General features: G+C 45.3%; 1 protein-coding gene across 7 annotated transcripts in view; it reads left to right on the forward strand.

Annotated features, from left to right (window-relative positions):
- Positions 1–26166, forward strand: part of LOC143776520 (teneurin-2-like) — a 3926626-nt gene that overhangs the window by 3317678 nt on the left and 582782 nt on the right. For all 7 annotated transcript variants that reach the window (XM_077265978.1, XM_077265979.1, XM_077265980.1 and 4 more), the window contains one exon: positions 4650–4793. In XM_077265978.1, the coding sequence (XP_077122093.1) occupies positions 4650–4793 (144 nt within the window). The remainder of the gene's footprint in view (positions 1–4649; positions 4794–26166) is intronic.

The raw sequence follows: 26166 nt of genomic DNA on the forward strand, positions 1-26166 counted from the left end.
CCTAAACAGTAGAAACCCCCCACAAGTGACACCATTTTGGAAAGTAAACTCCCTAAGGAACTCATCTAGATGTGCTGTAAGAGCTTTGAACCCCCAAGTGTTTCACTACAGTTTATAACGCAGAGCTGTGAAAATAAAAAATCCTTTTTTTTCCAACAAAAATTATTTTTTAGCCCCCAGTTTTGTATTTTCCCAAGGGTAACAGGAGAAATTGGACCCCAAAAGTTGTTGTCCAATTTGTCCTGAGTACGCTGATACCCCATATGTTGGGGAAAACCCCTGTTTGGGCACACGAGAGAGCTCGGAAAGGAGGGAGCACTGTTTTACTTTTTCAACGCAGAATTGGCTGGAATTGAGATCGGACGCCATGTCACGTTTGGAGAGCCCCTGATGTGCCTAAACAGTGGAAACCCCCCAATTATAACTGAAACCCTAATCCAAACACATCCCTAACCCTAATCCCAACGGTAACCCTAACCACACCTCTATCCCAGACACACCCCTAACCCTAATCCCAACCCTATACCCAACCGTAAATGTAATCCAAACCCTAACCCTAACTTTAGCCCCAACCCTAACCCTAACTTTAGCCCCAACCCTAACCCTAACTTTAGCCCCAACCCTAACTGTAGCCTTAACCCTAGCCCCAACCCTAACCCTAACCCTAACCCTAGCCCTAACCCTAGCCCTAACCCTAACCCTAGCCCTAACCCTAGCCCTAACCCTAGCCCTAACCCTAACCCTAGCCCTAACCCTAGCCCTAACCATAGCACAACCCTAACCCTAACCCTAACCCTAGCCCTAACCCTAACGGGAAAATGGAAATAAATACATTTTTTTTAATTTTTTAATTTTTCCCTAACTAAGCGGTGATGAAGGGGGGTTTGATTTACTTTTATAGCTGGTTTTTTTTATCGGATTTTTATCATTGGCAGCCGTCACACACTGAAAGACACTTTTTATTACAAAAAATATTTTTTGCGTTACCACATTTTGAGAGCTATAATTTTTCCATATTTCAGTCCACAGAGTCATGTGAGGTCTTGTTTTTTGCGGGACGAGTTGATATTTTTATTGGTAACATTTTCGGGCACGTAACATTTTTTGATCGCTTTTTATTCCGATTTTTGTGAGGCAGAATGACCAAAAACCAGCTTTTCATGAATTTCTTTTGGGGGAGGCATTTATACCGTTCCGCATTTGGTAAAATTGATAAAGCAGTTTTATTCCTTGGGTCAGTATGATTACAGCGATACCTCTTTTGTATCTTTTTTTATGTTTTGGCGCTTTTATGCGATAAAAACTATTTTATAGAAAAAATAATTATTTTTGCATCGCTTTATTCTGAGGAATATAACTTTTTTATTTTTTTGCTGATGATGCTGTATGGCAGCTCGTTTTTTGCGGCACAAGATGATGTTTTCAGTGGTACCATGGTTATTTATATTCGTCTTTTTGATCGCGTGTTATTCCACTTTTTGTTTGGCGGTATGAGAATAAAGCTTTGTTTTTTGCCTCGTTTTTTTTTTTTTTTTACGGTGTTCACTGAAGGGGTTAACTAGTGATATAGTTTTATAGGTGGGGTTGTTACGGACGCAGCGATACTAAATATGTGTACTTTTATTGTATGTTTTTTTTATTTAGATTAAGAAATGTATTTATAGGAACAATATAATTTTTTTGGGAATTTGTTTTAATTTTTTTTTACACATTGGAATATTTTTTTTTTTACACTATAACATTGCCCCAGGGGGGGGGGCATCATGTTATAGTGTAAGATCGGTGATCTGACACTTTGCTGTGCATGGTGTCAGATCACCGATCTGAGGTGCACTTTTTCTATGCTTCCGGGCGCCTGCTGTTGTGAATTCTGTTGTGGGTTCTGCTCTTAGGCTCCCTCCGGTGGTTATAAGTGGTAGTGTTGCTGTTTGTCCTTCACAACAGTCATCAGCTGCTTCCACTTTGGACGGGGCTATTTAGTCTGGCTCCTTCCTTTATTGAGTGCCAGTTGTCCATTGTTTTCTAGGGATCCACATCTCTGCTTGGTTTCTCCTTCTGGATTGTCCAAATCATCAAAGATAAGTCCTGGCTCTGTTTTTGCAGTCCACATGCGGTGGACTTAATAGTTCTGTGAATTGCTATGTTTTTTCTTGTCCAGCTTTGTCTGTGTTAAGATTTACTCAGCCAAGTTGGAAGCTCTGGAGTCACAGAGTTACCCTCCATGCCTTTAGTTAGGTGTGGAGATTTTTGTATTCTCTGTGGTGGATTTTGTAGTACTTTTTATACTGACCGCACAGTACTCTTTCCTGTCTTTTCTTTCTAGGTAGCGTGGCCTCCTTTGCTAAATTCTGTTTTCAGTCTGCGTTTGTAATTTCCCTCTCCTCTCACAGTCAATATTTGTGGGGGGCTGCCTTTCCTTTGGGAATTTTCTCTGAGGCAAGATAGTATTCCTGTTTCTTCCTTTAGGTGTAATTAGTCCTCCGGCCGTGACGAGGTGTCTAGGGAGTGACAGGAACATCCCACGGCTACTTCTAGTTGATGTGTTAAGTTCAGGGTCTGCGGTCAGTATATAGGCCACCTACTCCAGAGCTCGTCCATGCTGCTCCTAGGCCACCAGTTCAAAATAGCCTGCTCTGAGCAGGCTCAGTAAAACCACCTCCCTGCAGGACCCGGATGCCGCGGCCATCTTGGATCCGGGCCTGCAAGGAGGAGGAGGAGGTAAGAGACCCTCACAGCAACGCGATCACATCGCGTTGCTCCAGGTGTCTCAGGGAAGCCCGCAGGGAGCCCCCTCCCTGCACGATGCTTCCCTATACCGCCAGCACATTGCGATCATGTTTGATCGCGGTTTGCCGGGGGTTAATGTGCCGGCGGCGGTCCGTGACTGCTCCTGGCACATAGTGCCGGATGTCAGCTACGATAGGCAGCTGATACCCGGCCACGATCGGCCGCGCTCCCCCCGTGAGCGCCGCCGATCGCTCTGGACGTACTATCCCGTCGGTGGTCATACGGGCCCACCCCACTTCGACAGGATAGTACGTCCAATGTCAGAAAGGGGTTAAGGGGATTTCCCACTATATTATTGCATTGGGAATCTCTGGAAAAAAACGCGAAAAATCTGCACAAAAAATGCACAAAATATGCAATAAAAACGTGACAAAAACGCGTGCAGAATTCCTGTGGAAAACCTCACGATTTTCTCAGGAAATTTCTGCATACTTTCCGGACGTGTGCACATACTCTAAGTGTAGTAATACTGACAAGGGTTGAGCGACCTTGACCTTTTTAGGGTCGAGTCATGTTTTGCGAAACCCGACTTTTTGAAAAGTCGAGTCGGGCGAAATCGGCCGATTACTGCGAAAAGTCGAGGATCGGCCGGAACACGAAACCCTATGCACGTCAATGGGGATATTTTTATTTTTTTTGTCTCTCTCTCTCTCTCTCTCTCCTCCGTCCCATATTCCCCTCCGTCCCAGCACAGAAAATCTCGTGTTACACATTGCAAAGCCCTACTGCGCACAAGCGATAAAATGATGATAGCCGTGCACGCCCCTAACCCCTATGTCATCACTCTGCCCACACTCCTTTATTGGCTGAAAAAATGGCGCTAAACGCGTCATACGAAACGCGACTTTGGCGCCAAGATCGCGTACCGCATGGCCGACCCCACACAGGGATCGGGTCGGGTTTCATGAGACTTATGAAAATGAACGATCCGTTTCGCTCAACCCTAATACTGACCACTAACTGTAGTTGCTTGCCCATATTCTGTGTCAGACACCACTAAGGACAGATTTATGAAAGACTTCGTCTGGTCATTAGCAGTTTCTTGAAAGGTTAGTTTGGGAATAACTGGCCAGGCAAAGGCAGAATTTGATTGGTGATTTTTGGATATATTGTATTCCCAGAATGACAACATTCACACACCAAACATGGACAACAAATTGTTCAGAAAATGGCAATCTGAAATTTCTAGAGAATTGCCAGCTTCTGTCTCCCAGTAGTTATTTTTCCAATACGTCTTGCATTTATATCTAATTTTATAACCACAGACACAAATGAACCATTAACTTTGCTTTCTAAGCTGATAATGTGAACAAGATATTATTGTAAAATTCCTCTTAAAACATCTGAAAGCAATTTTAAATTACAGCTTTACAAATTATTGGCATGGAAATAAAATTAAAATATATATTTATAATATTAAAGCCTCCAAAATTGTCATTAGATCTGTTGTATAAGAAATTCTGCTTCAGCACAACCTCTGTGTAGAAAACAAAAGTACAAAAGGAAGATTGCATCATTTTTCACAATACCGCAAATGTTCTAAACAATTGAAAGATGATAAACTATTAAACTGTAAAAAGAAAAAAAGAAGCAGCAAAGCTCCATTATTCAAAATGTTCTGATTTATGCATTATCTACTGTTAGATTATTCACTATGTTCTAGAGTATGCCTCAACATCCGTTTCTTCTGCTCTTTAAAACAGCACATACTGTTCCTGTCATTCCACGTAATTAAAAAGGTCTTTGACTTTTACTAATATGTATTATTTTTGTCTTGTCATATTTACAATTCAGATGTTTGATTGGAGCTTGGTTTCAGTCTTCATCTCTAGATTTAATGACTTTCTTTATGCTCATTTTAGTCTCTGTTGGCTTTGAATATGAAACATGCCTCAGTCTTATTTTATGGGAGAAAAGAACAGCAGTTCTGCAAGGATTTGAACTGGATCCATCAAACCTTGGAGGCTGGTCCTTGGACAAGCACCATATAGTAAATGTTAAAAGTGGTGAGTTTATTGTTGTTCACACAAATATTACTTAACAGTGGCAATGAAATCTAATTTTAACCTATCATGAAATATTAAATGAGTTATACCCAATTTTTAAGTTAATCCCTTTTGATTAGATACTAGATTAATTACTGTTCAGTGGGTTTTGTCCACTAGGACCTCCAGCATTGCTACATTCCTTGCCCTGTCTGAATAAAAAGCAGAGGTCGAGCATGTACACAATTCCTGGCAGGCACGGTACTGACTAAGGAACTTGCCTCTGACTGCTGAGCCCCTGTAACTAAAGCAAGAAGGAATACAGTGCGGTGCCTAATTCTCCCCTCCCACTACTCCCCAGGTGATGCAAAAATTGGGATGCCCCGACTGACCAATGGGGGTAAAGAGGAAGGGGTGTCCAGCCACACCCACATGGGTTAAATTCTTGTGCTCGGGGTCAGCGCCTTCCTCTTTCCTCTGGCTGACCCCTGGAAGCTGTTGTATTCCTGGAGGACCCCTGAGCCTGCAGCCATGTCTGACCCTATGATTGAGGCCCTTCGGCAAGGAGCAGCACCTCCCTATGCCCTCTCAAGGCCTCATAACCATGCCATAGGCATCCTCTTCATCCCCCAGGGCACCATCTTCTGCCCCTCTTGACGTCTCCTCCATGGACCCACCTCCATCGTCATTGGGCTAGTTTTCACCCTCTGGTCGACCCATAGTGCCCTCCATCTCCACCGGCACCGAGTGGCAACTTCACATGCTAAGGCCTCAGCGTCCCCTCACATTTCAGGTCCCCGTGCGCTGGCCCAGATTGTCCCCTCTCCACCCAGCGCTCCAGTATCTGGCCCCCCGGTGTGGTGAACAAGGTCCGTGCCTCACCCCCTCTGTGGCAGCACCTGGTGTCGGGCATCGCACGGCGCTTCTGCCGCTCCGGAGGCTGTTCCGGTGGTGCTGGGGGGCAGGCAGTCCATGTGGTTACCCCGCCCTCTGGAGCGGCTCCAGGGCAGAGACGATGCAGCTTCGCCGTCACACAGCTTCCGGCAGTGTGACTCTATGCACCAGGCCCCAGCTCCCCCTGGCTCCTCATTGCTTCCGGAATGTGCCGGCCAAGCTCCACCCACTCACTTCCGGTCCTCGCCGTGACAATGCAGTGGCAGCCCAGGCCTGGTCTCCATTATTTTCCCTGCAGGCGCAACTACGCCGCGTCCTAGGGGAACTTGGAGACCGACAGGAGATCAATAAACACACCAGAAGAGTGTGCTAATCGGTCAAACCTGACCGAGCAGCGCTCTATCCAGCAACAAATGTCTCCAAGTTTAAACACAAACATAGTGACATATATAGTTATTAAGGTTGAAGGAAGACTTTAAGTCCATCTAGTTCAACCCATAGCCTAACCTAACATGCCCTAACATGTTGATCCAGAGGAAGGCAAAAAAAAACCATGTGGCAAAGAGTAAGCTCCACCTTGGGGAAAAAATTCCTTCCCAACTCCACATACGGCAATCAGACTAGTTCCCTGGATCAACGCCCTATCAAGGAATCTAGTATATATACCCTGTAACATTATACTTTTCCAGAAAGGTATCCAGTCCCGTCTTAAATTTAAGTAATGAATCACTCATTACAACATCATATGGCAGAGAGTTCCATAGTTTCACTGCTCTTACAGTAAAGAATCCGCGTCTGCTACTATGCTTAAACCTTTTTTCCTCCAGACGTAGAGGATGCCCCCTTGTCCCTGTCTCAGGTCTATGATTAAAAAGATCATCAGAAAGGTCTTTGTACTGTCCCCTCATATATTTATACATTAAAATAAGATCACCCCCTTAGTCTTCATTTTTCCAAACTAAATAGCCCCAAGTGTAATAACCTATTTTGGTATTGCAGACCCCCAGTCCTCTAATAACCTTGGTCGCTCTTCTCTGCACCCGCTCCAGTTCAGCTATGTCTTTCTTATACACCGGAGACCAGAACTGTGCACAGTATTCTAAGTGTGGTCGAACTAGTGACTTGTATAGAGGTAAAATTATGTTCTCCTCATGAGCATCTATGCCTCTTTTAATGCATCCCATTATTTTATTTGCCTTTGTAGCAGCTGGCTGACACTGGCCACTGAATATGAGTTTGTTATCCACCCATACACCCAGGTGTTTTTCATTGACGGTTTTGCCCAGAGTTCTAGAATTAAGCACATAGTTATACATCTTATTACTTCTACCCAAGTGCATGACCTTACATTTATCCCCATTAAAGCTCATTTGCCGTTTATCAGCCCAAGCTTCTAGTTTACATAAATCATCCTGTAATATAAAATTGTCCTCCCATGTATTGATTACCCTGCAGAGTTTAGTGTCATCTGCAAATATTGAAATTCTACTCTGAATGCCCCCTACAAGGTCATTAATAAATATATTAAAAAGAAGACGGCCCAATACTGACCCCTGTGGTACCCCACTGCTAACCGCGACCCAGTCCGAGTGTGCTCCATTAATAACCACCCTTTGTTTCCTATCCCTGAGCCAGCTCTCAACCCACTTACACATATTTTCCTCTATCCCCATTATTCTAATTTTATGTAACAAGCTTTTGTGTGGCACCGTATCAAAAGCTTTTGAAAAGTCCATATACACTACATCCACTGGATTCCCTTTGTCCAGTCCGGAACTTACCTCTTCATAGAAGCTGATCAAATTAGTATGACATGAACGGTCCCTAGTAGACCCGTGCTGATACTGGGTCATGAGGTTATTCCTCTTCAGATACTCCAGTATAGCATCCCTTAGAATGTCCTCCAGGATTTTACCCACAGTAGAGGTTAAGCTTACTGGCCTATAATTACCGAGTTTAAGTTTTGTCCCCTTTTTGAATATTGGCACCACATTTGCTATACGCCAGTCCTGTGGTACAGACTCTGTTATTATGGAGTCTTTAAAGATTAAAAATAATGGTCTATCAATGACTGTACTTAATTCCTGTAGTACTCGAGGGTGTATCCCATCCGGGCCCGGAGATTTGTCAATTTTAGTGATTTTTAGACACCACCGTTCTACCTGCTGGGTTACGCAGGTGACATTTAATTGGGAATTTTTATCACTAGTCATTTTGTCTGCCATGGGATTTTCTTTTGTAAATACTGATGAAAAAAAGTCATTTAGCAGATTGGCTTTTTCCTCATCCTCATCCACCATTTCACCCAGACTATTTTTAAGGGGGCCAACACTATCATTTTTTAGTTTCTTACTTTTTATGTAGTTAAAGAATAGTTTGGGATTATTTTTACTCTCTCTGGCAATGAGTCTCTCTGTCTCAATCTTTGCTGCCTTGATTTGCTTTTTACAGAATTTATTTAATTTTTTGTATTTATTTAATGCCTCCTCACTACCCACTTCCTTTAATTCTCTAAATGCTTTCTTTTTGTCACTTATTGCGCCCCTTACAGCTCTATTTAGCCATATTGGTTTCCTCCTATTTCTAGAATTTTTATTCCCATACGGTATATACTGTGCACAGGTCCTATCCAGGATGCTAATAAACGTTTCCCATTTTCTTTGTGTATTTTTGTGTCTCAGGCTATCGTCCCAGTTAATTGCACCAAGATCCTCTCTCATCCATTGGAAATTTGCCCTCCTGAAGTTTAGTGTCCTTGTAACTCCCCTACTACACATCTTATTAAAGGATACATGAAAACTTATTATTTTGTGATCACTATTCCCCAAGTGACCCCCAACCCTTATATTTGATATGTGGTCCGGCCTGTTGGTTAATATTAGGTCTAGCAGTGTCCCCCTCCTTGTTGGGTCCTGAACCAGTTGTGAAAGGTAGTTGTCTCTCATAGTTGTCAAAAACCGATTACCTTTGCTGGAACTGCAGGTTTCTGTTCCCCAATCTATTTCAGGGTAGTTGAAGTCCCCCATAATAATGACTTCTCCTTGAGTCGCAGCTTCATGTATTTGCTTTACGAGGATATTCTCCATTGCTTCCATTATTTTTGGAGATTTATAACAAACCCCTATCAGTAATTTATTATTTTCCCCCCCTCATATTATCTCCACCCACAGGGACTCTACATTTTCATTAAATTCACCTATATTATCACGCAGGATGGGTTTTAAAGGGAAGGTGCCGCATTTTATTTTTTGTATTAAAAATTATTGTTTATCTAAACAATTATTTTTAATACAAATTTACATTTTTTAACTTTAACATTTTTTTTATTATTTTTTTTTCAGCCACTGGGTGCCACCATTTTGCTTTGCGGGAGTGTAAGTGTAGCTGCACGACACTTAAACTCTGCAAATACGGCAGCCCTGGGCAAAGAGATCTGCAGTCGGCGTCCGACCGTATAGTTTACATTGTGCTGCTCTCTGCTCTGGTCTGGCCATGCCCCCTGAACCGTCCACACCACAGCAGAGGCAGGAGATCGGCGTCATCTTCCTGGAGCTCACAGTGTGCTGTGAGCTCCAGTTTCACAGTATAATCGCAGGAGCCCTGCGGTTATAGGAGGAGGAGAAGGAGAAGACCAAGGACGGGAGGGAGAAAGGACTCAGCAGTCAGGGGAACAGTGAAGTAAGTATCAGTGGGGAGGGGGAGAGGGAATCTAATCCTATCCTTTGTGGTGCTGACTCTGAGCAGTTATCTCCTCTCATGTGTGATACTGACTGAGCTGTGTATCTAATCCTCTCCTGTGTGATACTGTCTGCTGAGCCATGCATCTAATCCTATCCTGTGTGATACTAACTGAGCTGTGTATCTAATCCTCTCCTGTGTGATACTTTGCTGAGGTAAACTCTTTTAGTGCAATCAGACGTACCATCACTCCCCTTAGTGGCGGAATGACAGTACTGCAACGGCCAGGACTCTGGGGCGCTGCATGATACTTTGCTAAGCTGTGTATCTACTCCTCTCCTGTGTGATAGTCTGCTGAGCCATGCATCTAATCCTATCCTGTGTGATACTAACTGAGCTGTGTATCTAATCCTCTCCTGTGTGATAGTCTGCTGAGCCATGCATCTAATCCTATCCTGTGTGATACTAACTGAGCTGTGTATCTAATCCTCTCCTTTGTGATACTTTGCTGAGCTGTGTATCTAATCCTCTCCTGTGTGATACTTTGCTGAGCTGTGTATCTACTCCTCTCCTGTGTGATAGTCTGCTGAGCCATGCATCTAATCCTATACTGTGTGATACTGACTGAGCTGTGTATCTAATCCTCTCCTGTGTGATACTTTGCTGAGACGTGTATCTAATCCTCTCCTGTGTGATACTTTGCTGAGACGTGTATCTAATCCTCTCCTCTGTGATACTGTCTGCTGAGCCATGCATCTAATCCTATCCTGTGTGATACTGACTGAGCTGTGTATCTAATCCTATCCTGTGTGATACTGTCTGCTGAGCCGTGTATCTAATCCTATTCTGTGTGTTACTGTGCAGAGATGTGTATCTAATCCTCCCCTGTGTGATATTGACTGCTGAGCTGTGTATCTAATGCTATCCTTTGTGATACTGACGGCTGAGCCATGTATCTAATTCTATCCTGTATGATACTGACTGAGCTGTGTATCTAATACTGTCCTGTGTGATACTGACTGCTGAGCTGTGCATCTAATCCTCTCCTCTGCACTCCTCTCCCTCGTTATGTGTGATCTACAGTACAGACCAAAAGTTTGGACACACCTTCTCATTTAAAGATTTTTCTGTATTTTCATGACTAAAATTGTAAATTCACACGGAAGGCATCAAAACTGAATTAACACATGTGGAATTATATACTTAACAAAAAAGTGTGAAACAACTGATATATTATATTCTAGGTTCTTCAAAGTAGCCACCTTTTGCTTTGATGACTGCTTTGCACACTCTTGGAATTCTCTTGATGAGCTTCAAGAGGTAGTCACCGTAAATGGTCTTCCAACAATCTTGAAGGAGTTCCCATAGATGCTTAGCACTTGTTGGCCCTTTTTCCTTCACTCTGTGGTCCAGCTCACCCCAAACCATCTCGATTGAGTTCAGGTCTGGTGACAGTGGAGGCCAGGTCAAATAGCACCTAACACAGCCTGGAGGTGTGTTTGAGGTCATTGTCCAGTTGAAAAATAAATGATGGTCCAACTAAACGCAAACCGGATGGAAAAGCATGCCGCTGCAAGATGCTGTGGTAGCCATGCTGGTTCAGTATGCCTTCAATTTTGAATAAATCCCCAACAGTGTCACCAGCAAAGTCATACCATCACACCTCCTCCTCCATTCTTCACGGTGGCAACCATGCGTGTACAGTCCATCTGTTCACTTTTTCTGCGTCACACAAAGACACGGTGGTTGGAACCAAAGATCTCAAATTTGGACTCATCAGACCAAAGCACAGATTTCCACTAGTCTAATGTCCATTCCTTGTGTTCTTTAGCCCCAACAAGTTTCTTCTGCTTGTTGCCTGTCCTTAGCAGTGGTTTCCTAGCATCTATTTTACCATGAAGGCCTGCTGCACAAAGTCTCCTCTTAACAGTTGTTGTAGAGATGTGTTTGCTGCTAGAACTCTGTGTGGCATTGACCTGGTCTCTAATCTGAGCTGCTATTAAACTGCGATTTCTGAGGCTGGTGACTCGGATAAACTTATCCTCAGAAGCAGAGGTGACTCTTGGTCTTCCTTTCCTGGGGCGGTCCTCATGTGAGCCAGTTTCTTTGTAGCACTTGATGGTTTTTACAACTGCACTTGGGGACACTTTCAAAGTTTTCCCAATTTTTTAGACTGAATGACCTTTATTTCTTAAAGCAATGATGGCCACTTATTTTTCTTTACTTAGCTGCTTTTTTCTTTCCATAATACAAATTCTAACCGTCTATTCAGTAGGACTATCAGCTGTGTATCCACCAGACTTCTGCTCAACACAACTGATGGTCCCAACCCCATTTATAAGGCAAGAAATCCCACTTATTAAACCTGACAGGGCACACCTGTGAAGTGAAAACCATTTCCAGTGACTACCTCTTGAAGATCATCAAGAGAATGCCAAGAGTGTGAAAGCAGTCATCAAAGCAAAAGGTGGCTACTTTGAAGAACCTAGAATATAAGACATATTTTCAGTGTTTCACACCTTTTTGTTAAGTATATAATTCCACATGTGTTAATTCATAGTTTTGATGCCTTCCGTGTGAATTTACAATTTTCATAGTCATGAAAATACAGAAAAATCTTTAAATGAGAAGGTGTGTCCAAACTTTTGGTCTGTACTGTATATGGCGGTATTATGTGAGATCTATATGGCGGTATTGTGTTCTCTATATGGCGTTATTATGTGAGATCTATATGTCGGTATTATGTGAGAACACTATGGCGTCGTTATTTGTGCTCTATATGATGGTATTATGTGAGAACTATAGGACAGTATTATGTGTGCTCTATATGGCGGTATTATGTGTGCTCTATATGGCGGTATTATGTGTGCTCTATATGGCGGTATTATGTGAGAACACTGGCGGTATTATGTGAGATCTATATGATGGTATTATGTGAGAAATATAGTACAGTATTATGTGTGCTCTATATGGCGGTATTGTGTGCTCTATATGGTGGTATTATGAGTGATCTATATGGCGATATTATGTGTGATCTATATGGCGATATTATTTGTGATCAATATGGCGGTATTATGTGAGAACACTATGGCGTCGTTATTTGTGATCTATATGATGGTATTATGTGGGAACTATAGGACAGTATTATGTGTGATATATATGGCGGTATTATGTGAGAACACTATGGCAGTATTATCTTCATAAAGTGGACCCATTCTAAGGTTGTTCTGGTTGAGCAGCTGCACACGGGTATGGGGTAATAGAGGGGGCAGCATGACCTCCAGTTAGGTGCAGTCAGAGGAAGGCTGGTGAGGCAGCTGAAGAGAGGCGTCTCATGTTTAACGTTACTATATGGCTACATTTCCTTCCCAGCGTCACCCCGTACTTCGCCTGTCGCCTCACTTTCACACATTGCCAGGACAGGATGGAGAAGACAGGATCTGAGGAGGGGAATGGGGTCTTTGCATGGAAAGTCTGGATCAGAACAGGCCATCAATCCACAGAAATGTTTCCTGGATTTCTGTGGAGCAGACAAGCAGACGGTCCATCCATGTGTATAAAAGACAGCGCTCTATGTACAATTCCTGGCTGCTCCGCGCACTGAACATGGTGCCCCCCCATACTGCCAGCACACTGCTCTCCTGAAATACTCTGTGCTGCTGTCACCCTGCTCCCTCCACCACATATCTCCCACAATCCTTGCTGCCTGCCATCCTCGGTGACTGTCTACTTGTCAGTATAAGGCTGTCGTCACACTAGCAGTATTTGGTCAGTATTTTACCTCAGTATTTGTAAGCCAAAACCGGGAGTGGGTGATAAATACAGAAGTTGTGCATATGTTTCTGTTATACTTTTCCTCTATTTGTTCCACTCCTGGTTTTGGCTTACAAATACTGATGTAAAATACTGACCAAATACTGCTAGTGTGATGGCAGCCTAAGGCTACTTTCACACACAGCATATTTGCTGCGTATTTTTACGCGCGCGTATTTTGCTGCTGCTTTACCTGCGTTTTTTTACGCAGGCAAAAAACGCAGCTGCTTTCACACACTGCGTTTTTTGCTGCGTTTTTTGCTGCGTTTTTTGCAGCTGCGTTTTTTTCAGCATTGTGTACTGAAAATAAAGTTTGTTTGAAAAAAAAAAAAAAGGGGAAAAAAAAAGAGTCATTGAGGTCATTTCCTGTCTTTATGACTCAGAATACAATACACACTGGAGTTAACATCATGTCGATTCTGCCAGCTGCAATGGCCTTGAGCCAAAGACGCCTCAGCAAGCGGAACAGACATCAGCTGGGGTTTACTAACCCCACTGTCACTAACCCCAGGTTACTAGGGCAGGCGTCAGTCAGACGCCCCCCCTCGTAACCCTGTACGGTAAAAGTAAATAAAGACAGACACAGAAAAAATATTTTAATCAAAATAAACAGGCAAGAAGTCTTTATTTGATTCTAATTTAAGGGTATGTTCACACGTTCCTGATTTCAATCCTTTTTTTTCAGGTCAAAAACCGCAGCTCTTGGCAGAAAACGCAGGTGCGTTTTTGGTGCGTTTTTGATGCGGTTTTTAGTGCGGTTTTTTTATGCAGTTTTCTCTGCAGATTGTGTTTGACACAAATAAAGCTTTAACTGCAGTGGGGAAAAAAAAAAAAAGAAATGATGTAATTTCCTTGTCCAACCCTTTTCTTCTTCCATCCTCCATTTTGGGACTAAACACCAAAATGAGTGGACGTGTTTTGAATGACAGCGCTCCGCGTTTTGCGCCGCATGCGTCACTGCAGCGCACGCATCCGGGCGCAGAGGACGCAGCAAGTTGCATTTTTGCTGCGTCCAAAATCAATAAAAAAAAGGATGCATGCGGCGCAAAACGCAGCGTTGTGCATGCGTTTTGCTGTGTTTTAGTTTGCGTTGTGTGTTGCGGCGCCGACGCTGCGGTGCACAACGCAAATGTGAACATGGCCTAAGTGCCACGTATTTCAGTGCCACGTGCCATGTATTTCAGTGCCATGTATTTCAGTGCCACGTATCACGTATTTCAGTGCCACGTGCCACGTATTTCAGTGCCACGTGCCACGTATTTCATTGCCACGTGCCACGTATTTCATTGCCACGTGCCACGTATTTAAGTGCCACGTGCCATGTATTTCAGTGCCACGTGCCACGTATTTCATTGCCACGTGCCACGTATTTCATTGCCACGTATTTAAGTGCCACGTGCCACGTATTTAAGTGCCACGTGCCACGTATTTAAGTGCCACGTGCCACGTATTTAAGTGCCACGTATCACGTATTTCGGTGCCACGTGCCACGTATTTAAGTGCCACGTGCCACGTATTTCGGTGCCACGTATCACGTATTTCGGTGCCATGTGCCACGTATTTACGTGCCACGTATTTAAGTGCCACGTGCCACGTATTTAAGTGCCACGTGCCACGTATTTAAGTGCCACGTGCCACGTATTTAAGTGCCACGTTCCACGTATTTAAGTGCCACGTATTTCATTGCCACGTATCACGTATTTCAGTGCCACGTGCCACGTATTTAAGTGCCACGTATTTTAGTGCCACGTATCACGTATTTCAGTGCCACGTATCACGTATTTCAGTGCCACGTATCCCATATTTAAGTGCCACATGCCACGTATTTCAGTGACACGTGCCACGTATTTCAGTGACACGTATCACGTATAAGTGCCACGTGTCACGTATTTAATTGCCACGTATTTAAGTGCCACGTATCCCACGAAGATTTTCCATGGAGAACAGACACATCCAGAGATATGTCTGCTCTCCACGGCTGCAGCAACACACTGACAGGAGCCATAGTTCCTGTCGGTGTGTCACTGCGCATGCGCGAGCGAGTTTACCGGCGGTCATTGACCCCGGCACTCTCGCTTAACGGCAGTGCTGCGTGGGAAAGTTCAACGCAGCTGTACTGCTGTTAACCGAGACGCCGGAGCCATTGAACTCCGGAACAGTACGCGATACACTGCTAGGAGCTTCGCTCCTGGCAGTGTATCGCCGGAGAGCAGGGGATCGGCGTGGGACACTCGTTTTATGTATTCTGCGGACAGGGAGTATGAATTTGATTTTTTATTTTGTGATTTTTTCCTGGAGGATCGAGGGCTTCGCCTACAAGTGTGCTGTTGGTGAGTATATACTCTATGTTATGTGTTGTATGTACTGTACTGTGTGTCATGTATGTGTATTGTGTGTAGGTGTTTTGTGTAACTTTACAACTGTGCTAAGTCGCCGGACACAGGGACAACTCTCCCATCCTAATACCGGATGGGAGTAGTAGTCCATACGGCGACTTAGCACAATGGTGGCACTAGCGTCGCATGGGGACACACGCGCACACACACACACACACATACACACACACACACACATACACACGGGGGGCGGGGGCGGGGGGGACACGGCGCACACACACAGGGCGCACACGGCACACACTCCATGCTGCTTCACTGGGGGGCGGGGGCTTCCCTCTTCCTGTCCGACGTCACGTCCGGTCCTGGGTGTCAACCCCTCCGTACAAAGACTCCGACACCCAGGACAAAGGCTGTGTGTGGACGGTAATATGGGGCCCTATGGGGATACGCAGACACGCCGCTGCGTAAAGAATTGACATGTCAATTCTTTTTACGCCGGCGTGTTTGCAGACAAAAGCGCCGCGTTTTTTTGCGGTGTGTCTGAACGGCAAAGTGAATTTCTCATTCACTTTGCCGGCAGACGAAAATGACATTGCGCATTTTTGAAAAGCGCCCGCAAAATAGCGCTCAAAAATGCGCTATGTCTGAAAGTAGCCTAACTCTGCAGTCACCAACAAAATGGCTGCTCACTGGGTTCCTGAATATCATCCTAGCTTATCCCTTAGCAAACACCTAGAAGGGGAGGAAAGGGGACATCACACACATCAGCAGACTCCGCCCATAATTACTGCAGTGCAGTAATGTGAGCTAGTTGTACACTAGGTTTTTGTCAAATTTCATTAGCTGCTCCCCCTAGTGTTTAAAAGTGAAAATGCCAAACCCTTTAAAATTATTTTTCATATTTTGCTAAATTATAAACAAATGATAATATTTTTTAAGAAAATTTAAACATTAATTCTTTACATTTTTTCAATCGCTGGAAAAAAATTTTTTTTTGATGGCACCTTCCCTTTAACCCCTTTCTGACCTCGGACGGGATAGTACGTCCGAGGTCAGAAGCCCCGCTTTGATGCGGGCTCCGGCGGTGAGCCCGCATCAAAACCAGGACATGTCAGCTGTTTTGAACAGCTGACATGTGCCCGTAATAGGCGCGGGCAGAATCGCGATCTGCCCGGCGCTTATTAACTAGTTAAATGTCGCTGTCAAACGCAGACAGCGGCATTTAACTACCGCTTCTGGCTGGGCGGCCGGAAATGATCGCATAGCCGACCCCCGTCACATGATCAGAGGTCGGCGATGCTTCAGAATAGTAACCATAGAGGTCCTTGAGACCTCTATGGTTACTGATCCCTGGCAGCTGTGAGCGCCACCCTGTGGTCGGCGCTCAAAGCACACCTGCAATTCTGCTACATAGCAGCGAACATCAGATCGCTGCTATGTAGCAGAGGCAATCGTGTTGTGCCAGCTTCTATCCTCCTATGGAGGCTATAGAAGCTTGGCAAAAGTTAAAAAAAGTTTAAAAAAATGTGAAAAAAAAAATATATATAAAAGTTTAAATCACCCCCCTTTTGCCCCAATCAAAATAAATCAATAAAAAAAATCAAATCTACACATATTTGGTATCGCCACGTTCAGAATCGCCCGATCTATCAATTTAAAAAAAGCATTAACCTGATCGCTAGACGGCGTAGCGAGAAAAAAATTTGAAACGCCAGAATTACATTTTTTTGGTCGCCGCAACATTGAATTAAAATGCAATAACGGGCGATCAAAATAACGTATCTGCACTGAAATGGTATCATTAAAAATGCCAGCTCGGAACGCAAAAAATAAGCCCTCAACCAACCCCAGATCATGAAAAATGGAGATGCTACGAGTATCGGAAAATGGCGCCATTTTTGTTTTTTTTTAGCAAAGTTTGGAATTTTTTTTCACCACTTAGATAAAAAATAACCTTGTCATGTTAGGTATCTATGAACTCATAGTGACCTGGAGAATCATAATAGTAGGTCAGTTTTAGCATTTAGTGAACCTAGCAAAAAAGCCAAACAAAAAACAAGTGTGGGACTGCACTTTCTTTGCAATTTCACCGCACTTGGAATTTTTTTCCCGTTTTCTAGTACACGACATGGTAAAACCAATGATGTCTTTCAAAAGTACAACTTGTCCCGCAAAAAAATAAGCCCTCACATGGCCAAATTGATGGAAAAATAAAAAAGTTATGACTCTGGGAAGGAGGGGAGCGAAAAACGAACCCGGAAAAATGGAAAATCCCAAGGTCATGAAGGGGCTAAGGACGATTTTACATATAGACACACCCCTTCCCCTCGCTTATCTGTACAGTCATTTCTGAACAGGCTATAGCCCTGCAAGCTAACAGCCCAGTCATGGCTCTCATCCAGCCATGTTTCAGATATCCCCACCATGTCATAATTATGCTCCAACAACATTAGTTCTAATTCGTCCATTTTGTTGGCGAGGCTTCTGGCATTAGTATACATGCACTTGATGTTCCTCTCTGTACCTCTATTCTTTCTTAAATTATTAACTGTTCTAACCCCACCCCCCATGCCACCGCCACCCCCAACTTCCTTATTTGTGCCCAGGTCTCTATCTGCACCATCTTCCCCTCCTATAAATTGAATACCCTCCCCCAATCCCTAGTTTAAAGGGACTCTGTCACCTGAATTTGGAGGGAACAATTTTCAGTCATATGGGCGGGGTTTTTGGGTGTTTGATTCACCCTTTCCTTACCCGCTGACTGCATGCTGGCTGCAATATTGGATTGAAGTTCATTCTCTTTCATCCATAGTACACGCCTGCGTAAGGCAAGATTGCCTTGTGCAGGCATGTACTACGGAGGACAGAGAATGAACTTCAATCCAATATTGCAGCCAGCATGCAGCCAGCGGGTAAGGAAAGGGTGAATCAAACACCTGAAAACCCCGCCCATATGACTGAAAATTGTTCCTTCCAAATTCAGGTGACAGAGTCCCTTTAAACACTCTTACAACCTTCTAGCCATTTTCTCCCACAGCACAGCTGCACCTTCTCCATTGAGGTGCAGCCCGTCCCTAGCGTAGAGCCTGTAGCCAACTGAGAAGTCGGCCCAGTTCTGCAGGAACCCAAACCCCTCCATCCTACACCAATTCTTGAGCCACTTATTAACATCCCTAGTCTCCCGTTGCCTCTCTGGCGTGGCACGTGGTACAGGCAGTATTTCGGAAAATACCACGTTGGAGGTCCTTGCTTTCAGCTTGCAGCCTAATTCCCTGAAATCATCTTTAAGGACCTTCCACCTACCTCTAACTTTGTCATTTGTGCCAATGTGCACCATGACTGCTGGGTCCTCACCAGCCCCTCCCAGTAATCTGTCCACCCGATCAGCGATGTGTCGGACTCGAGCGCCAGGTAGGCAGCACACCGTTCGACAATCCCTGTCTTTGTGAAAGATTGCCCTATCTATTCCCCTAATAATTGAGTCCCCCACTACCAGCACCTGTCTGGCCTGCCCTGCTCTCCTATTTCCCTCCTTACCGGAGCAGTCACTCCTCCGGCTTTCAGAGGACATGCCTGGCAACAGCAGCAGTGCTACCCCTGTACTGGCACCCCCCTCATCTGCCAACTTAGCAAACTTATTGGGGTGTGCCAGATCAGGACTAGCCTCCCTGGCACTCTTCCCTCTACCGTGCTTTCTAACAGTCACCCAGCTTGCTACTCCATTGTCCTGCAGCTCCATCCTACCATCCCCCCCTCATCTATCCCATTGAGCGTCTGCTCAGTGAGCAGAAGACTCCTCTCCATATTCTCTATGGATCTCAGTGTTGCCAGCTGCACATTTAGATTCAGAATCTGCGTTTCCAAATGCACAACGTGCTCACATCTCGCACAGCAGTATGCACCCTCGACCGGCTGATCAAGGATTGCATACATGTGGCAAGATGTGCACTGGATGGCATTAACAATAGTGGAGCACATTTCCTAATGGGGATTGCACCACACAGAAACATTAAATAAAAAATAAATACAAAGTATTAATAAAAAACAGACAGCAATTCCTACCTTGGAAACTCCCTGATTCCAAAGTCACTGAATCACAAGTCACATTTACCACCGTTCACACTTATGCTCAGGTCACACTCAGCTCGTTCACACTCGCTATGCTGAAGACTTATAGATTTTTTTTCTCTATTTCCCCTCAACAGCAATCCACCTTGCTGTTCAAATGCACTTCCAAAAAGGTTATAGCACCAAGCACCAGTTATGCTCAACATGTCCCCCTGCCCCCCTTACACAGCCCACAATATTGTACACGGTTACCCCATAACATCCTCATTGCTAACTAGTACAGCGTTTCCCATTATGGCCTGTAACCCACTCCTTACTGCGGACGCTATTGCCCCTCGCACCCCCCATAGCTACAGCGGACATAGGCTTAGACGCCACATGTCCTCCCAATCATCCTCTGGCAACTCCTGCCATCATTCACGTGGTTCCTCTAAAAAAGGTTCCTCTAGATACCACCACAGACACAGGTCACATAGGAGCCACCATGGATGTTGGTCCTCTTGAGGGCATTCCACATTCACGTCGGGGCGTTCTAACGCATCTGAGAGACCCAAAAACCAGCTGCGGGCACACGACAGGTGCAAGCAGTCACATGCTCCATTGAGGGTTCACAGCCAGGAAGTCCCATCCACACCTCCCAGGGCTTTCAGCCAAGTCAACCACCAGTCCATCGCACAAGAGGGAGCCGGAGTTATGCCATCACTGGGTTTAACCCCCCCACAAACACAAGCAAATAAAGATGGTGCATTAACCCCTACCCTCCTATATACAGCAATTCATTTCGATTATAGGAACATTTTACCACCACCTCCCTCACAACACAGCACACTGCTACCAGCGACGGCTCCGAACACAATTTATGAACCCCTCATTGCTGACCTCACTGCCCCCAACACACCCTATAGCGACAGCGGTCCCATGCATAAATGCCGCAAAACCTCCCACCCCTTCAGACAACTCCCGTCACCACTCCCACTATCCCTCCAAGAGATGTTCATCACGTTACCACCGCAAACACTGATCCCATAGGAGCTGCCACAGATCTTGTTCCTATAGATGTAGCTCACCGTCCACATCAGAGCTGTCCGATGCATCTGAGTGTCACCGTGGGTGGTCGCAAGCACACAACATATGCCAGAGGTCACATGCTCCAACACTGACTGACTGACAGCTGGAGTGATTCTTAACTCAGGGCTACCAGCCAACCCAACCACCAGATATACCCCGGAGTTACCCATGGTAATGGAGTAACTCGGGCTCAGGCAAACGACAGAGATCAAACGTCACGTGCTCCATCACTGGCTGTCATTCTGTGAGATCTATCCCAATCTCCCAGGGCTTCTAGCAACTTCAAACATCGAACCTCAACCAATGATACTGTGGGAGCCAGAGTTCCTCCATCAACTGGAGTCACTCGACCAGAGTCAGATAGTGGTGAGGGTTTTCATTCCAGCGAATCTCACGCTGCACATTGCTCAGGAAATAATGCACATTTCAGTCTCAGGCACACGACAGACGCCAGCTACCACGTACACCACTATTGGCCGCCAATCTGGGAGACACGAGCTATCGATACAAGGGGATCCGTCACACATTACCGGAAGTCACGCAGGCTCAGCCGTGTGGCTGTTTTGAGGAGTCAGGTGCTCCATTATTGGCTGCCGGCTTGGGAGTTCCATCCCCATCTCCCTGGGCTTCTGGCCAACACTGAACAATAGCTACAGCGGGAGTCGGAGTTCCTCCATCACCTGAAGCCACTTGTGCTCACACACACAGCAGTCAACAGCAGCTACGTGTCAGAGTCCCTGTAGTGGATGAAGTTTGGGTCCCTGAGGTGGACTCAGCTAATGGTGGAATAAGGGTGCCTGAGGTGGACTCAGCTAACAGTGGGATAGGGGTCCCTGAGGTGGACTCTGCTAATAGTAGAATATGTCCCTGAGGAGGACTCAGGAAGCAGTGGGATAGGGGTCCCTGAGGTGGACTCAACTAGCAGTGGAATATGTGTCCTTGAGCTGGACTCAGCAAACGGTGAAACCAGCTAACGGTGGAATATGGGTCCCTGAGGTGGACTCAGCAGATGTGGAATATGGATCGGTCCCTGAGGTGGATTCAGCAATCGGTGGCTTAATATATAATTCACACAAATCCCATGGCGGTCTCGCATGGAGGCAGTATTATGAGGATTTCCGCAGGCGGCTGGCCCTGCAACCCGATATTAGCTGGGGAATAAAAGTTACAGATGTTTGGCTGCGACTCATGCTGTCACAAAAACTTGTTAACTCACTGTTATCTTCCGATTGGCAGAGTCTTCAGAGTCCCCCTCCCCAACACGCAATCATCAGGCATCCATTGTCCTCCATCCCTATGGACACCATGGCCAATCACTAACCCATTAATCCGCATTTTGGTTACACCGGTTAACTGACAAGGTTTATTGTAACAGGAAAGATATATATCTTTGTACCGTGTTAGCCAGTAGATAGAAAAATATTTAGACTTGAGAGTCCTCAGATGGTAACAAATTGCAAGCTTTCAAGACTACGCAGGTCTCTTGATCAAGCAAAGGTTTATTGTAAGGCATGGGAAGAGTAGTGCTCTTTAATTCAGGGTCGGCCGGTCGATAAGAGTGATCATGTAAGATGAAAGGTGTCAGTAGAAGTTTTGGAAACGACTCAGGCGCATCGGATACATCGGCGCAACAGCGTTTTTCAGGAATAGTTTTTTCGTCCAACTAATGGGGTGAGTGGATATTGCTAAGTTTTTTCATCAAAAAAGCCATTAATGGCTGCAAAAGGCTCCAACCTAGTCAGGAATGCCGTTGCCCCATTTAATTGAGTCTACTGCATGATATTATCACAATCTCCTGATTAGCCAATCCTAGTATCTGCAGCATTCTCTATCACCTTTTTTGGCACATTTCTCATTAGCAAATCAGTGCTGCGCCGCAGTCAAAAACAGCATCGGAAGGTGGCCTAATCAACGAGTACTTTAGTCATATGCAGCAGCGCCCTGCACATACACATACGGAAAGCCAAATGCGAACCCGCAGGTACAAGGACGTGGGTCCTGGAGAATTCATCAAATGGCCCCTGTGTACCCACTAAAATTGGTCAAACGCTATGCGGTAATAAGACATGCAAGCAGATTTTTTCTCTCATATACGGATGGGGCCCCTCCTACCAAGTATCAGTGTCACACAATTTTCAAGCAGTTCATAATAACCAGTGCTAATCCAACCAAATACCGGACACATTCTTTCCAAATAAGGGCAGCCACCGAAGCTACTACGGCAGGAGAATCAGAGGCCGAGGTGAAAAAATGGGTATCCTCTGCTGAACAGTGTATCTAATCCATCCTGTGTGATACTGTCTGCTGAGCTGTGTATCTATTCCTCTTCTGTGCGATATTGACTGCTGATCAGTGTATGTGTATCTAATTCTATAGGGAAGAAAATATCCAGCTTCACCGAATCCGTGAAAAAAAGTTATCTTTATTCACAAACTTAAATATGGAGGATACAAACTTCAGCACAAACCATATGGATAAGAATCTCAACGCGTTTCTGGAAACTAAGCTTCCTTAAAGGGAACCTGTCACCCCCAAAATCGCTGGTGAGGTAAGCTCACCATCATCAGGGGCTTATCTACAGCATTCTGTAATGCTGTAGATAAGCCGCCGATGTTACCTGAAAGAGGAGAAAAAGACGTTAGATTATACTCACCCAGGGGTGGTCCCGCTGCGGTCCGGTCGGATGGGTGTCTCCGGTCCGCTCCGGCGCCTCCCATCTTCATTCCATGACGTCCTCTTCGGGTCTTTACGCCGTGGCTCCGGCGCAGGCGTACTTTGTCTGCCCTGTTGAGGGCAGGGCAAAGTACTGCAGTGCGCAGGCGCCGGAAAGGTCAGAGAGGCCCGGCACCTGCACACTGCAGTACTTTGCTCTGCCCTCAACAGGGCAGACAAAGTACGCCTGCGCCAGAGCCGCGGCGTAAAGACCCGAAGAGGACATCATGGAATGAAGATGGGAGGCGCCGGAGCGGTCCGGAGACACCCGTCCGACTTGACCGCAGCGGGACCGCCCCTGGGTGAGTATAATCTAACGTCTTTTTCTCCTCTTTCTGGTAACATCGGCGGCTTATCTACAGCATTACAGAATGCTGTAGATAAGCCCCTGATGCCGGTGAGCTTACCTCACCAGCCATTTTGGGGGTGACAGGTTCCCTTTAATCATTTCTTAATCCAGAAATGCGTTGAGATTCTTACCCATATGGTTTGTGCTGAAGTTTGTGTCCTCCATGTTTAAGTTTGTGAATAAATAAAACTTTTTTTCACGGATACGGTGAAGCTGGACATTTCTTCTCTTGGATTCTACATGCCTGGACAAAGCGGGTCCGTGCTCCTGAAACTCAGCTTATGCATCACTGGTGAGCTGGTTTATATTCCTTATCTAATTCTATCCTGTGTGATACTGTCTGCTGAGTTGTTCTTCTAATCCGATCCTGTGTGATACTGTCTCTTGAGCTATGTATCTAAAGCTATCCTGTGTGATACTGACTGCTGAGCTGTGTATCTAATCCTATCCTGTGTGATACTGACTGCTGAGCCATGTATCTAATCCTATCCTGTGTGATACTGTCTGCTGAGCTGTGTATCTAATCCTCTTCAGTGCGATACTGACTGCTGAGCTGTGTATGGGTATCTAATTCTATCCTGTGTGATACTGTCTGCTGAGCTGTTTATCTAATCCAATCCTGTGAGATACTGTCTGAGCCGTGTAACTAATCTTCTGTGTGATACTGTCTGCTGAGCCATGTATCTAATCCTATCCCATGTGATACTGACTGCTGAGCTGTGCATCTAATCCTATCTTGTGTGATACTGTCTGCCGAGCCGTGTATCTAATCCTCTCCAGTGTGATACTGTCTGCTGAGCTGTGTATCTAATCCCATCCTGTGTGATACTGACTGCTGCGCTGAGTATCTAATCCAGAAAATCTGCATGCTTTGCCAGATGGTATTGTTGTGGTCGGAGATAGTACCATGAGCTGTGTGGCACAGAGCAAAATACACAAAAGCCATAGAGAGATCAAGAAGAAAGATCAACGCGCAGATGGCGAAAAATTTGTAGGTCATAGAAAGGTGAATAAACTGACACTCTGATATCTATGATTCGATGTCTTATTCCAGAGAAATCCACGTTCTTCTTTGAAAATTAGTTGTTAAGCTCTCTTGGTGGGACCGAGATATTGCCAAGAGACTTTCTTCAGAGCTTATTTTAATGCTTAGTGATGCCTCTATACTTAAATGAATCCCCTTGCTGTGATGTAAGGCTCCATTCATGAAATGTTTAGTTACCGCTGTCCTTGCTCCTGTTCAGTGCTCTGCCCTTTTATGGGCATTGGCTTCAACCTCCTTCCGCACAGGAGCCCCATATACACAACTTAGAAGGGTTGATCCTTCTGACCGATTCAGCTTAAGAAGTTGTGCTAAGTGATAGCCATAGAGAGATCAAGAAGAAAGATCAACACGCAGATGGCAAAAAATTTGTAAAAGGAAAATACGGCATCATGGTTCGTCATCACCAGCTGGAAAGAGATAACTCTGCACTACTGAGACCAGACAGCATTCACCACATGGATATTGGGCTCGATATATTTCTGTTCGGCATGCAGGACGGAGTTGTACAGGCACTAATGCTGATGGGTGGGCGTCCTGTGTAGGTTATACACATGATCCTCCGTGGCTTAAATGTAAAGAGGGGCAAAGGTTCGAAACTCTCATTGGCCGGCTCGCATGTCGGTTGCAGGCAGGGCCTTCGGCTATGAGCCAGTTATGAAATGCAATTGCCTTTCTCTGCGTATTTAATTAATAAACTGTGACCGACCTGTTTCAACCCATCTAGGCCTGTCTGTGTTTTCATTACGGGATTGGTGGTAGGGGGAAAGGCAATGTTTACGACACACGGGTCTCTGCAGTCTCTATGGTACTGCTGGTGTTAAGGTACCTTCACACGAAACGACATCGCTAGCGATCCGTGACGTTGCAGCGTCCTCGCTAGCGATATCGTTTCGTTTGACACGCAGCAGCAATCAGGATCCTGCTGTGATGTCGCTGGTCGCTGAATAAAGTCCAGAACTTTATTTGGTCGTCCGATCGCTGTGTATCGTTGTGTTTGAAAGCAAAAGCAACGATACCAGCGATGTTTTACACTGGTAACCAGGGTAAACATCGGGTTACCAAGCGCAGGGCCGCGCTTAGTAACCCGATGTTTACCCTGGTTACCAGCGTAAAATTAAAAAAAACAAACAGTACATGCTCACCTGCGCGTCCCCGAGCGTCTGCTTCCTGACACTTACTGAGCGCCGGCCCTAAAGTGAAAGTGAAAGCACAGCGGTGACGTCACCGCTGTGCTGTTAGGGCCGGAGCTCAGTCAGTGTCAGGAAGCAGACGCTGGGGGACGCGCAGGTGAGCATGTACTGTTTGTTTTTTTTACTTTTACGCTGGTAACCAGGGTAAACATCGGGTTACTAAGCGCGGCCCTGCGCTTAGCAACCCGATGTTTACCCTGGTTACCCGGGGGCCTCGGCATCGTTGGTCGCTGGAGAGCGG

The sequence above is a fragment of the Ranitomeya variabilis genome, chromosome 5, assembly GCF_051348905.1.
Source record: "Ranitomeya variabilis isolate aRanVar5 chromosome 5, aRanVar5.hap1, whole genome shotgun sequence".
Classification (NCBI taxonomy): Eukaryota; Metazoa; Chordata; class Amphibia; order Anura; family Dendrobatidae; genus Ranitomeya; species Ranitomeya variabilis.